Source organism: Drosophila sulfurigaster, chromosome 2L, assembly GCF_023558435.1.
Source record: "Drosophila sulfurigaster albostrigata strain 15112-1811.04 chromosome 2L, ASM2355843v2, whole genome shotgun sequence".
NCBI lineage: Eukaryota > Metazoa > Arthropoda > Insecta > Diptera > Drosophilidae > Drosophila > Drosophila sulfurigaster.
In genome coordinates this window covers 11,709,146-11,723,302 of record NC_084881.1, presented here as the reverse complement: position 1 = coordinate 11,723,302, position 14,157 = coordinate 11,709,146, and the positions used below count along the sequence as shown (strand labels likewise).

The 14,157-nt window shown below is 36.3% G+C and overlaps 1 protein-coding gene across 1 annotated transcript in view; it reads left to right on the top strand.

Annotated features, from left to right (window-relative positions):
• The first annotated feature begins 393 nt into the window (after positions 1-393).
• Positions 394-14,157, top strand: part of LOC133850371 (neurotrimin) — a 60,319-nt gene continuing 46,555 nt past the window's right edge. Inside the window, exon 1 of the mRNA XM_062286446.1 lies at positions 394-774. Within this exon, the coding sequence (XP_062142430.1) occupies positions 648-774 (127 nt within the window). The 5' untranslated portion in view covers positions 394-647. The remainder of the gene's footprint in view (positions 775-14,157) is intronic.

Sequence of the window (14,157 nt, the reverse complement as noted above, 5' to 3'; positions counted from 1 at the left end):
TTTTTATGACTTGACCGTTATTTTTGTTTTATGCTTCGGTTTATTATTATTTTTGCTTTCTCGTTTTTATTTTTATACAGTTTGTTGTTGTTTTTTTCCTTTTGTTTCTCTCATAGAATTTCTTTTTAATCCGCTTACGTCAGGCGAAATTCAATCAAGAATTTGCACTGCTCTTTCCCTCATCCCCTCATTCACTCCTCCCCTGACCTGCTGTCATAGAGAAGGCAAATAAATAAGCAGAGTCGGCTTTTAGACGTGCGTGTATTAAATACAAGCAAATTAAATTTGAAGCGCGTCCTTTAATTTAACACAAAATTTATGTGCGTTATTGATAAAAATATGCCATCATATTTAATTAATTCTTTTCCCGTCTATTTGCAGCACGCAGTACAGCAAAAGTCATTAAAAAAAAATAAAACACCGCGAATTGAATGTGCAACATTTAAATAAAGCAAAACATAAATTGAACAACGCTTACGATATTCAATTAATAAACGATAAAAAATATACAAATATACGCATAAAAAAAGTGTTTTTTGCCGCGATGATAAATGGTGCGCGTTGATTGAAATCATTTTGAAATATTCACCAAGACATTGACACATTGTGGTATCCATTCGGTTTTTTTTTTTCTGGTCGGGGCAAACATGTTGAACCATCTCTACTTCGCCCTTCTCACAGTTCTCCTCACATCCGAGACGATGAGAACTCTAGCTCTGAGCAGCGATGGCGGCGTGGGCAACGCTGCTGGTGGCGGATCGACAGCCAATAATGGTAAGTGGATATATAGTATATAGTAAATTTACAATCTCGTGTTACATTATGGCCAACTGACAGGCAATTTGTATATCAATTAATGCTAGCCAGTGGCCAATATTAAAATATTGAAATCACATTTTATTTAACACATGAACTTCAATTAACTAAATTAATCGAACAGCGAGCCCAAAAGCTCTGACAGCGTCACAGCGATTAAAACTTGACATGTTTAATTGGTTGAGTGGATCTAAGCCGATTTAAGCAGATTAATATTTGAGTCAAAAACTTGCAGAGCTCTTCATGTTTACTCAACGGTTTAATTATTCTTTGTGGATTTATATTAAAATTGTCACATTTAAGTCAGTTGAAAAGTAATCAAAAGACATTATTAGTAGTTTACTTTACGATAATTACATTTTTGATTCTAGCTTCATTTAATTGTATAGTCAATTTATTTCATTTGAATTGATTCATTATTTGTTTAAAGTAATTTTAGTAATTTATCAGAAATAGCAATTTATTTGCTCTTTTTCAAAAGCATTGCATATATGTAAATGCACATTTCGAATTATGGCAACATTTTGACAACTCATTTTTAAATTAAGACCCTTCGTAGTAAATCGTCAATATCTGTTGACTTACATTTTGTATCACGTCAGAAAAAAAATAGTTAAAAATATAATAGACTTAAAACTTAAAATTTTTAGTAATCCGTCAACATTTCTTGAGTTACGCTAATTGTTAGCTTAATATAAACCACTTTAAAAAATAATAAAATTAAAATTATTCTAAATATTAGTGCATTTAAATGCACATTTCAGATAATGGCATCATTTTAACAACTCATATTAAAAAAAAGACCTTTTTTAGTTAATAGTTCAACATCTGTTGAGTTACATTATTTATCACTTCAGTAAAAATCAGTTAATAATATACTTGAAATTATTTTTTATTTAAGTGCACATTGCATTTATGATAAATTCATATTATCAAAATATTTTGATATCTCAAGTTGACATTTTTACCTTGACTTACAATATTATTAGCTTAACAAACATTGGTTTAAAAAATAATAAACTTTAAAATTATTTTCAATTTAGGTGTACATTGCAGATAGCTGCATCATTTGTTGTGCAAAAGCATGGAGTTATTATTGAGTTATGTTAAACATTAATTTTAAACTTTTCAGAACCATTAACGATAAAATAGTTTTGGAACTAAAAAGTCCTAAAAGATTAAGCATTTTGAAACCTTTCTTAAACTTACACTAATTGAGTTAACAGCAAGAGATTATAAATATACATCTTGTGTCTGTGAATAATGTTTGAGGTGACGCATTAGTTTGGCTTATTGCAGTAATTAAAATTATCAGGAATAACTTCTGCTCTTGCTCTTCCGTTTGTATTGCCAACTATTAAATTGCAACTAAAGATAAATATACCATTCATAACTCAAAATGCCAAGTTTCTGGCGTTTCTCCTCAATTGTTCGCCCGAAAACTTAGCTCAACTGCTTGGCCATTGAGGAGTTCATTAGCAGCAGCATTGAAGTGGCCGAAGCTGGCCCACCTAGAAGGAATTGGCCCGAGGCTAAATCAAAATCACACCCATAAAACTTTCCAGCTAATAAATGGCATGAAAACTTTTTGGCCGCTCGTTTGTCATTTTGAGGCAGGCAAGGCAAGAAGAGAAGCAGAGAAGCAGGCGGACCAACGAGCGAAATAATTGTCAATTTGTTTGTAGGCGTCCCAGGACAATGCCTGGCAGCAATAAAATTTATTTAAGTGGCCTCATAATTGTTAACAACAACGAGCACAAAATAAACAAAAGCCAGAGAGCAGAGGCTGCTGCTGCAAGTGAAATGAACAATTATTAAGCCATGAAAAATGTAAAACACAAAAGACACAATACCACAACAAAAAACAATGAAAACAAAGGAAAAAAAAAACACAAAACCAAAAAAACAAAAACGCAAGTCAACAAACATCATAATCAAGTTATTACTCGTATACCGTGGGAGTGACGGGGGCGTGGCAGCTGGAAGGCATGCAAAATGCTCAACAATGAAAATATTAATAACGTTAATGAAATTCTCATTTGGCTGCCTCAGCCAGAACAATCCAGAGAGAGAGAGAGTGGGCAACCGAAAGAAGCCAACAGAGACAAACAAACACAGAGAGTGAAGCCAGGCAATAATGCTAATGAGTAAAATGTGGCAAGGGAATGGAATGAAGCTCGGGAGAGGGGTAGGGGAAGGGAAAGGGGTAGAGGGGCCAATGATATGCTGGGGTTAAGTTAAATCCATGCGAGACATTCACAATGCGTGAGAGAGTGCGAGTTGGCTGACAAACCAAATATTTGCGCCGCTAAATAGGCAACAAAAACCGAAAGCATGCGAAAAGTGCGTGTGTGTGCGTGTGTGTGTGTGTGTTGACATTTATGTGTGGTCAACGGCATTTTAATGCGAAATTTTGAACATTTTTTGTTGTAGTTCCTAATGAATTAGTTATGCGACTTTGATGACTTTTGTACAGCACGCTTCGCATCTGTGATTGTGGGTGTGTGGGTGTATGTGAGAGTATGTATGTGAGAGTATGTGTGTGTGTGAGTTTGGGCAACACAATGAAAGCTTCGTAATTACGCTGCCAAGTGCCCAATGCAAAGTTGGCAAGTGCGGTCCTATTGTAGAAGGAAAGTACTTTCTACAAATGCACTTGCACAAGTCGAAAGTTTACTTTGCCTTTTGACTTTCACTTTGACTTTGCGATGATTATGTTAGTGATGCAGTGAAAACTCTACTGTTTGACAATTGTAAATGCCGAGGAAATTCTATTCGGGATTCAAGTTTAGGCAACACACTAACATAATTGCAAGTGCACAGTATTGAAATCGCAGTTTAGAAGAAGCAAGAATATTTTCTTGTGTAAAAAATTAGAAAAAATAAATTAGTTAGTCATCAAGATAATACTAAGGTAGTCACATTATATAATGTTTCAGCTATTTTCAGCTCTCATTTTATTTTACAGTATTTTATTATACAGTAATTTACTTTTATAAACTGTAAGATCATTTAGTAAAAACCCTCAGCGAACTTCTTTGAAACTTTAAACCACTTTTCTGAAAAAGTTGAGCACATTTTTTTTTTAGAGTGTGAACAACTATGAGATATGTACAACTCCAATAAAGCAAAACAATGAGGCATTATGGTATTTTTAAAATATACAAAAATAATATACTTTATAAATACTGCAATATCTAAATACTATTCCATTTAAAGAAACCCAAAACAATATACTTAAAAATATTACAATATCAATATACTATTACATTGTAAATATACCAAAATAATATACTAGAAAAATATTATAATATCTATATACTATATACATTTAAAGAAAACAAAAAAAATATATATGTACTTCAAAATATTATAATTGTAATATTCTATTAAATTAAAAATGTACCGAAATAATATACTGAAAAACAATTCATCAATATTGATATACTGTTAAATTCATAGTCCCTGTTTTTTCATATACAATTATTTCATAAATAACTTCTACAGTTTTATCTGAATTTTATCCCAATTATAGCTTTAAAAGTGACAAAGAATTAATAAACATAATTTAGACAACAAAATTAATAAACCTAATTTGCATTCTTTGAATTATTGCTTTTTAATTATTATTGAATTAATTACCATAATCATAAATCAAAACATATTGATTTAAAATAAATAAATACTCTCTCTTAAAGTAGGCGGAAATTGTAAATCGGTTGATGACCCGAGTCAAGCTAATTGCATAATTGTTACATAGTTACTTAACATTGATGTTTACCGAATTTAATTCGCAATTTGAAGTCGACAAATTTCCAAAGCCAGTGTAAATTTCAAGTTGCTTAAAATTGATGTAACAGGATTACCCCAATTAGCTGTTGGCCAAGCTAATTAGCCATTTCATTTCACGAGCCACTTCATAGCACACAAAAAGCAACTGTTAACGTTTTGCTCACCTCACAAAATGTTTTGATTGAATTGCTCCGAAAAAGCGCTGACGTCACCGCCAGTCAAGTGTATCCTTCATAATTTGCACCAATTACATGTCAGGGAACAATATTCACTTTCTCCTCGACTCCACTCATATGCATAACAATACACAAACAATTACAAAACAGCAACAAGAACAACAGCAACTACATAACACTAATGACAGCCACGAGATGGAGCAAGAAGTCATTTAAGAGAGAGAGAGAGAGGGAGAAAGAGGAGAAAGCAGAGAAAGCGGCAGCCAGGAAGCAAACTCAGTCAGGAAAAATCAAATTTGTCAAGTGTTGAAGTCAAGTTGCTTTCGTTGTTGCTGTTGTTGTTGTTGTGTGGCGTTGTAAACACAATAAAAATTACACTTAATTTGGCATTTAAGTGGCGACAACGTCGAAAATGTTTTCCTTTGTTAGCGAGCGCACAACCCATAAAAAGGCACTTGGGCGTGGCTGTGAAGCATCCTCCACCCGAGCGCCTCCTCCACCGCCTCCTCATGTGTTGAGTGTCATTATGTAATGTGACATTTAAACAAAGGAAACGCGTGTGAAATGTGTTGATGGCTTTGTTGACATGTGAAAAGAAATGAAACTGAAAGAATCCACACAACAGCAACAAAAAAAAAAAGACAGACAGCGAAGTGGCCCCGAAAAGTCAAGTGGTTATAACTATGAGCAGAATGTGTTATGCGAGAAAGTATTGAGAGTGAGGGGGCAGGGGGAAATGGAACAGATGACACGACGCACAATGCGCGAGTTACGAGCATTTCCATAAGCAGAGATCATTTGTCAGGCAAACCCAAAAACAAGAGGGCGAAATCTGTTTCTTCCATTATGAAACACTCAACTGCGACAGCTGGACGCGAGATAAGCTCTCCCTTTAGATGTTGTTGCAGGCAGGCAGGCGGGGGCTTTAAAGAATTTATATGTATGTATATTGTATATAGTCTCCCCTGCATTACGGCGTGCTTGAATGGCCATAAAAATAAAACGCTTTCCGCTTCACATCGTCGCTTAATGGCTGCGAGGACTCGACGGGGGGCGTTGCTTTCCTACGCTTTATCTGCGCTGATTAGCAATTAGCACGTGTCTCTTGGCCGGGGCCAAAGCCATCCCAAAACATTGAATTATTATGCTGAAGGTCAGCCACGTGGACAGCCAAGTGGCAAGTGGCATGTAGCATGTACCATGTAGCATGTACCCGGGGAGGACAGTCCCGCATGGGCCCAGATTAATGATGTGACTGGCCCGCCACAGGCGGTGGCATTATTAGCGTTGCTCATGTGGCTACACAGGCTTTTACTTCTGCTTCTGCCTCTGCTTCGGCTTTTTTGCCAGTCATCCACGGACTCGAGTCCAAGTCTTGTCTGCGAGTGTCTCTTTGTGTGTGTGTGTGTGTGCAGCCGCATAAATCAAGTAGATTATCAGGTAGAGATAGTCAGGGCCAAGGATTTGCATATGAAATTTAGTTGACAGCCACAAGCAGTTACGGATTTCCACTTTTTGTGTGTCATCCCCTCCCCTCCATGCCTTGCCTTGCCCCGCATGTTGCAACAAAGACTGTGAGAGCGAAGTGGTCGTTTATGTCTTCGGCGTGTTATCCTGTTATCCTGAAGGCCAATTAGGCGTTAGTCTAATGAAAGACTACATGCTGTGCTCAGCATACTATTAGGGTTATCGACTAGAAGGTGCGAATGGCTCTGTAAGGATCTTTGTACTTCAATTACTCTGTCATTGTATTGCACTAAAATTGAGATTGGTATTGCATTCATTTTCTCATTGGGATTAGATGGGAAATATAAAACTTTATTTTACTATTTAATAGTTGCCACACAGCGATAACTAAATGTCAACATTTTTTGCTGGGATGTTTAATGTTAAAATATTTAAACCAACATTCATTATTAATTATTCAAATAAACAATGGTAATAAATTTTAGTCAAGTTGTCGAACTGAACTGATTGATAAACTTGTTGTAAATATAACTTTGGAAGTGTTTAATTATTATTCAAATATTGAAAGAGATATATTATTATTTTAAATGGAATATTTGAAAGCAAACGCAAATTTCACATCTTAAACTGTTCAACATAAATACGAATATCTTTATTTACTAAATATTCTTCACAAAAACGAAAATAGTATTATACAACAGCATCAATTGTCCACATGGTAAGCTAATAATAAAGCAATTAAAACAAAAATATATTGATTTTTTTGTAAATGCTTAGTGGACATTTATTTATTATAAAACATTTGACCGAATCAAAATTCGAATATTATTTTTACTGAGCCAATAAATAGTAAAGCTTATCAAACTTTGTGTACATCACTGCAACTCTTCATAAATAAATTGATCGTAGAATAATAATAATAATAAGTATCGTTTATAAGTCTAAAAAAATATTGTTCGATCGATTGTGCTGTGTTTAACTAAGAGTTTAATATAAAAATGGCATAATACAAATATTCCAAATGTGCAGATATGAGCAATGCATTTAAGTGAAGTGATTAAAAGCAAGTAATGAAATTATCTTTAATTTGTACGTCCGTAATTTGTCCCAACTTAAGTGCCACTCTTTGAAAAATCTATTTATAAAGTTGTTTGCAACATTTAGAAAACATTATTTCCAATTTCAAAATACTAAAGCGAACACAAAAGAAAAACATTTGTTTCATTTTAAATGGACAAAGCAAACAGTTGACATTTGGATGCATTAATTTAATAATTTAAAACGCATTAAGTCAATAGAAAATGTAGAAAATTGTCTAACCCGTGAGTTTCGAGTACTATTATCCTAAGAAGCAGAAGTAGCAATACTTGTGAATATGTGTGTGTGTGAGTGCGTACTTCAGCATGTTCATTTAGTAATAAACAAACCAATTTATAGTCAACTATTGTTGCAACTCGAAACGAACATAGTGCAGCACTTTGGCGAAGGCAACGCAGCCATTGCAGCAACAACAGCAACAACAACAATAACTGTGCAACTACAACAAATACTACTCGAACAGCAGCACCCCACAGCACTTGCAGTCTAATCACACCCACTTCAATGCACTGCCACACACTCACACTCACACTCCCACTCTCAAACATACACAAACACACACGCACTTATGGCCATTGCCATATATATTCATGCATTCAACTTAGTCACTTGGTTGCACGCGCCGTCAATGCGCACAATGGAGCACATTGTGGGCGTCGTGTGTGCGCGTGTGTGTGTGGGCGTGGCACTAAATGACGCTGAGTGCACATTGCCACAATTCTTTTGGCCATGCGGAGTATTGTTGCTGCCGTTGCCGTTGTCGATGTTGCTGCTGTTGCTGCTGTTGCTGTTGGTGGCATAATTTACATGGCAGCACTTGAAACAAACCATTGCGTACTCTTAGGCGAACAAAGGCCACCAACTAAAAGTTGTACTGAGCACTGAGTAGTGCAAAGTGTTGCTTTATGATTAGCGCAATTTAGTGCACTTTAAGATGCTTAACCATGGCGTATACGTAATGCCTAATTAGCGACGGAGAAAAAGTTTACATTGCATTCTGCTAACCGCAGGTCATATGAAACCAACGCAGAGCAGACAGACTTACAAGCACAATATATGTATGCGATATATGCTACATATATGTATATATATATATAAATGTGCAGCAACTAGAGAGACACGACGCCAACTCAATGGTGCAACTTCAAGCTACAAATTTGTTTGGCTTTCGGTTTTCTCACAGATACTCTCACAGATGCCAAAGGCAACAGCAGCAGCGGCATCAGCAACAGCAAACCACAACAACAACAACAGCAAGTGTTTTGATAGATGTAGGGTGCAAAAAGGTGGCAGAGGGAGAGGGGGGGGAGGAACGTGGTTGCAGGAGCTGAGCTGCTCGTGGGATGCAAAGCGCGATAATTGACCTGCAAGCGGGCGAGCTAAAGTATCTAGTCTGTATGTTGCTGTTGTGTGTGTGTGTGTGGAACTGAATGTGTGTTTGTGTGTGAATGTTGGCCGTGCAACTGTGCAACAACTTTCGCTTTGATAAAGGACCTTGGCGTCAAGTCGAGTCCTTTCGGCGGCAACGAGGCGTGCCCTCTGGTGCATGGCATCCAAAACTGCAAAGGCGGAGGCACCCGCATTGCACTTGCCCCTTTTTGACTTGCAGCACACTTTTTTTTTTTGGTTTTTTTGGTTTGCAACTTTAAAACCTGATTTAAAACGTGTGCGCATTTCCTTTATTTCCTTAATAAACGATTGTTGCAATATAGTATTGTTTAAGTTGCTCAATTTACCACGTTTAGTTAATTCAATTCGAGTGGAATTCAACTTGAAACTCACCTGTAACTCGCAACAGAGCAGCATTTGAGAAAAGCTAAGAAAATGTTGTAGATACTTATGAAAAACAAGCAAGCACAAAGTTGAGCTCAGGGCATTTGGCTAAGAGGATATCAGAAACAAAATAACCTGCCAAATGCTCAAACAGAAAGAAATCTCCAAAGAGAAATAAGAAAAATGTTAAAACAATAAAGAAACCAAAACCAAACCAGACCAAAAAAATAGAAAAAAAACGCGCATAGAGAACGAAATAACAAACAAACGAAACGCACAACTCATTCAAGCGCATTAAGCGAAAATAAAGTTCTTTTTTACAACAAGAAAACAAAAGAACTGTCTGTCAATGTGTGTGTGTGGGTGTGTGTGTGTGTCTGAAATCAAAAGGAAAACGAACTAGATAAAGTTGCCCGGTTGTGGAAAAAAGGTTCGCTAAGCGACTGAAGCAAAAGGATTTGTGAAATTAGTGAGGCAATTTGCATAAACCATAAAACAAAGCATACTTTTTGGAGCAAAATAAAAACAGAAAAACAGAAAGAATAAAACAGTCGGGACAGAAATAAATGTCAGCTAAGCCAAAATGCTGAGTTATGGATATTATATGTCAATCGCATAATTACTGAATTTAAATCAGAATTTGAATTGAAGATTTCCTCAGAATCCGATAAGAATCCCATTCTACGTTAGTCGAAAAGCAACAACGACAGCAAGAATATCAGCTAAGCAGAATCTCTGTTTCCTAACTGTGTAAAGTGCTTTCCGTTTTCTGTTAAATATCAAAACATTTGGAAAACTTTTATTTTCTTTATATTGCCTTGTTGTTTTTATAGAGCCATTTTATGAGGCGTAAAAATAACATTTAAATGTTAACACGCCATTTAAACGCAAATTTGCGCAGTGTGGCTCTTGCCTACTTTTGGGCGCCTTAAACCAAAAAGAGTGCAAGAGAAACACGAAACAACACTAGTCGAGTGAGCTCGACTGCTATGTACCCTTTAGGGTACATAAATAATAATTCATTAATTAATAATATTTAGCTTAAGTTGTCTTGAATGTGCTTCAAATACATTTATTAGTTAAAATTTCACTTTTGACTTAATTCTATAGTACTATACATATGTATAACCAGAACATATAAGGTCATCAGCCTGTTTCTGTTTCTTATATATTTATTTATTAATGTTTTACTTAAAAATCAGCATGTTTGTTTATATTTATTTATTTAATGTAGACATAATACAAGTATAATTAAATGACAATAATGTCAAAGGTGTATAAACATGTATTTTTAAAACAAATATATTTAATATGAACTTTGATTTCCAGTGTCGACAAACAAATAAAAAGTTGTTTAAACTTCTTTAAATTTAAATATTCTTGAAATCCTCAAATTAAGCAATATTTTAGTTCGTAGGAAAGCTATCACTTCTTAATATACACTTTCAGAATAAGTTGGTTCTGAGCACAGAAAAAAGGCTCGATAGAAATTCCTAGAATTCAAACAATAATATGTTTTGTTTCTTACATCACCTACACGTTTGCCACCATTTGTGATTTGTTCAACGTCTTAGAAATTGAGTAAAACTAAATATAAAAAAAACCAATTTTCTACTTTGAAACCGTGATTTCCGAAACTCGTATCGAGCACATGAGCACATTGGCGCTCAATGCACAGAATTGAGTAAATATATCTCCAACGTAGATTCACAAAAAGTTATTATACTCTTTTAGTAGACGAATTCAATGCGAGCACAGGGTATAAAAAGAGCATTTGAAAACTGTGGCATGCCAAGAGGCGCCTGCCATGTGGTTTTTCCCCCTTCGGCTGCTTCTCGAATGCTTCTCGACTGCTAAATGGCAGCTGAGACGAGAAAGTGGCAGCAGCAGCAGTTCAAAAAACGAAAAAAAAACGAAAAACTTGCCCCAAATTTATTGACGAAAACAAAGTCAAGTGGCGAGAAACCCAAACCCAAACCCAAAACGAACCAAAACCAACTCTTGGCTACCAGCTGAGATTGCAACGAGCGATTCCATGGGTTAACCATCGCAACCATGTGGGCCCTTCATGTGTTTACGAGCTGTGATAAGCTAAGCAACACACACACTCACACAGTCACACACACACACCCTAAACCCGAACTCGAGTCCCATTTAGTATGCCACACGTTGCGCGCTCGCTGCAATGTTGTCGCCGGGCGACCACAGAAAACAGAGCCAACTATAAATCTATCATGTTTACGCTGAGTTTGACGAGCAGCATGCTCCGGCAGATTCTCAGATTTGCAGACACCAAGACGGCCGCACTTCACATACATTCCAAACTACACACTAAAGAGGGGGCGAGGGGTGGTAACTACACAGCACTTGAGCACAATTTGTTTATGCAAGTCGCAAGTCGAGGCTGTGAGCGAGTAAACGTTGCTTGAATTATGGCTTTGTTTATCCCAAGTCGTAGCACTGGCAAAAAGAAAAATAGGAATTCCCCAAGATACCGCCCACAACACACCCTTGCCTCCTTCTCCCTCTCCCTCTTCCTCTTCGGTGTTTTTTGCCATCGCAAGCGAAAAACTTTGCCTCCGCATTGCAACTGGGTGATTTTCCGTATTCCCCAAGGATGCGGGCGAAGAGGGGCGTGATATGTTATAGCATCATAACAATTGATTTTATTTGCCTCGCTTATTGATATCTCGTGTTATTTTGATTTTATTAGCAAGATCGGCCGACAAGCACATAAAATGAGGCCGCTCTGCACGAATTGCCTTTTATGAGGCTGTCCCACTTTGTTAAGCTATAAATTATCATTTAAAGTTCGGGTCCCGAAAAAAACAAGTAGGAAAGCTATAGCGAAGAAACTCGACTGTGAGATACCCGTTACATTATTCTTAAAATCTACCAAATTAATATACTATAAAACTAAAACACACCGAAAGCTACATTTGCTTATATTAATATACTATTGCATTGTAAATATACCACATAGTTAACGAACGCAACTTAGACATAACAGCGTCAGCTGTTTTTCGTCATTTGCAATTAATTCTTCTACTTCAACAACCAAATTCGAATTGATAAATACTGTAGTTATGAATGTGTTTATTATAATTTAATAACGATTTATGTTGCAAAAATCTAAAACAAACTTGATCTGCTTGCAAACATAAGAAATGCTGTCGAAAGCGAATCATATCTCTGAAATCTACGTATTGATACAAACATCTATCGTATCGGTTGTTGACGCTGATCAAGAATATATGATTCCTTCCATCTCTTACATATTATTCCTGCGAACACAAAGTTATAATTCCTTTCTGGCCTAAGTGTAGCGGGTATAAAACCATGCAGATTCATAAAAAGCAATTCGATTGTTAGAAATTCAAAAGTTTTGCTAAACTCTTTTGCTTTTGGGGTTTCGCAATAAAATTTCATTTCATCTATTAGCATATTGTGTGTATTTATAAACTTGTTGCTGCGCCTCGCCCCCTTTAATAATTGTACAGTGTTGGACTCTTCATCGATACTTTTTGGCCCCCCGCTGTCATGGCTGTAAAAGGAGTAAAAGTTCTCAGCTTATTGATTTCGCTTGCCTTCCACAAATACTTTGACACTTGCTACTGGCACTTTGACAAGCCGCAAAAAGTTCACTTGATATATTTATGAAAATGTTTTTGACACGTTTTTAATAAGGTTGTTGCTGTTAATATTTTTTTTTTGCTTGTTTGCCTCATCGCTCTTTGTTGTTGCGTTGTTCGCTTACCTGAGGTTCGTGCCACATTTGCCTCATCTGCGTTTGACAATTCGTGTTGTTAATTTAATTAAAAGCGTCATTCTCGGGCTCAACGATAGGCACTCCAGCACCTTGCACATGGCAGTTTTGTGAGTTTGTTTTTCACTCGTTTTTATTTCCTTCACAAAGTTTACAAAGTTCCACAAAACGAGCAGCAATAGGAAATGTTCGTCGTCAAGAATAACGGCGACAAGGCCAAGTGACGTGCTTAAGCTAGGCATATTTCAAGTAAAGTGGCTGTAAAAAGTCAATAGGCCAATTGCGTGTTTTAATTGCAGATGAGGTAATGTCTGCTTAGTTTCAACAAAATTAATTTACCATAGTCATAACAAATTCATACCTGCTTCGACTTTGCCTAAATAATTTAGATGATTTTGTAAACAGATAAATTGCTGTGTTGAATATCTTTCCGCAACCAAGCTGATGTATTTAATTATTGATAGCCAACAAAAATTAAACAAACGGTTCGGTTATTTTCAATTGGAAAGGTATTTGAAAGAGCATAGCTTTGCTTTCATGTGGATCAATCAAAATTGTGCAATGAAGGCAAAGGTTCATAGGCGAAGGCAACTAGCATTAGTATGAGTATAGTATACCCAAATGACCTGCAAAGCCAATCAATATAAATAAACTTTGAACTTTGCGTTTTAGGTTTTACTTCGAAGTTTTGTTGGACTCGATGGGCACAATAACAAACCAAAATGTTTGGTAAATAAACTTGAAGGCAAAGCAAAGACTGCAAATGGCAAAAGAAATGAAATCAAATAATGTGAAATAAAAGTTGAAATAAAATGTGATTATACGAAAACATTGTGTGTGTGTTTGTGTGTGTGTGTGTGTGTAGCTGTTCAGCAGCACACAACTACGTGCTCAGATAGAAAAGTAAACTAATGTTGAAATCTCAGACTGGCGGCGCGGTTGCATTCAAGCTGTAGCAGCCACAACTACAGCAGCTACAACAGCCACAGCCACAAGCAACACCAATGTGCCACTGACAACAACAATGGACAATGTGAAAAGTAGAAAAATTCATTTTCACTGGCAAAAAAACGCATATGAACAGGAAAAAATAGCGATAACTCAAATTGAATGCCAATAAAGTAACATATGCGGCCCTCCAACAAATTCACACACACTCACACACACATTCCGACTAACAACGAACAACGTTGCGTATACGTAACCAGTAACTAGCAAGGCGTTGGCTGAAGGACACGCCATGGGCAACGTGAGGCGCCCCTCCGGAAG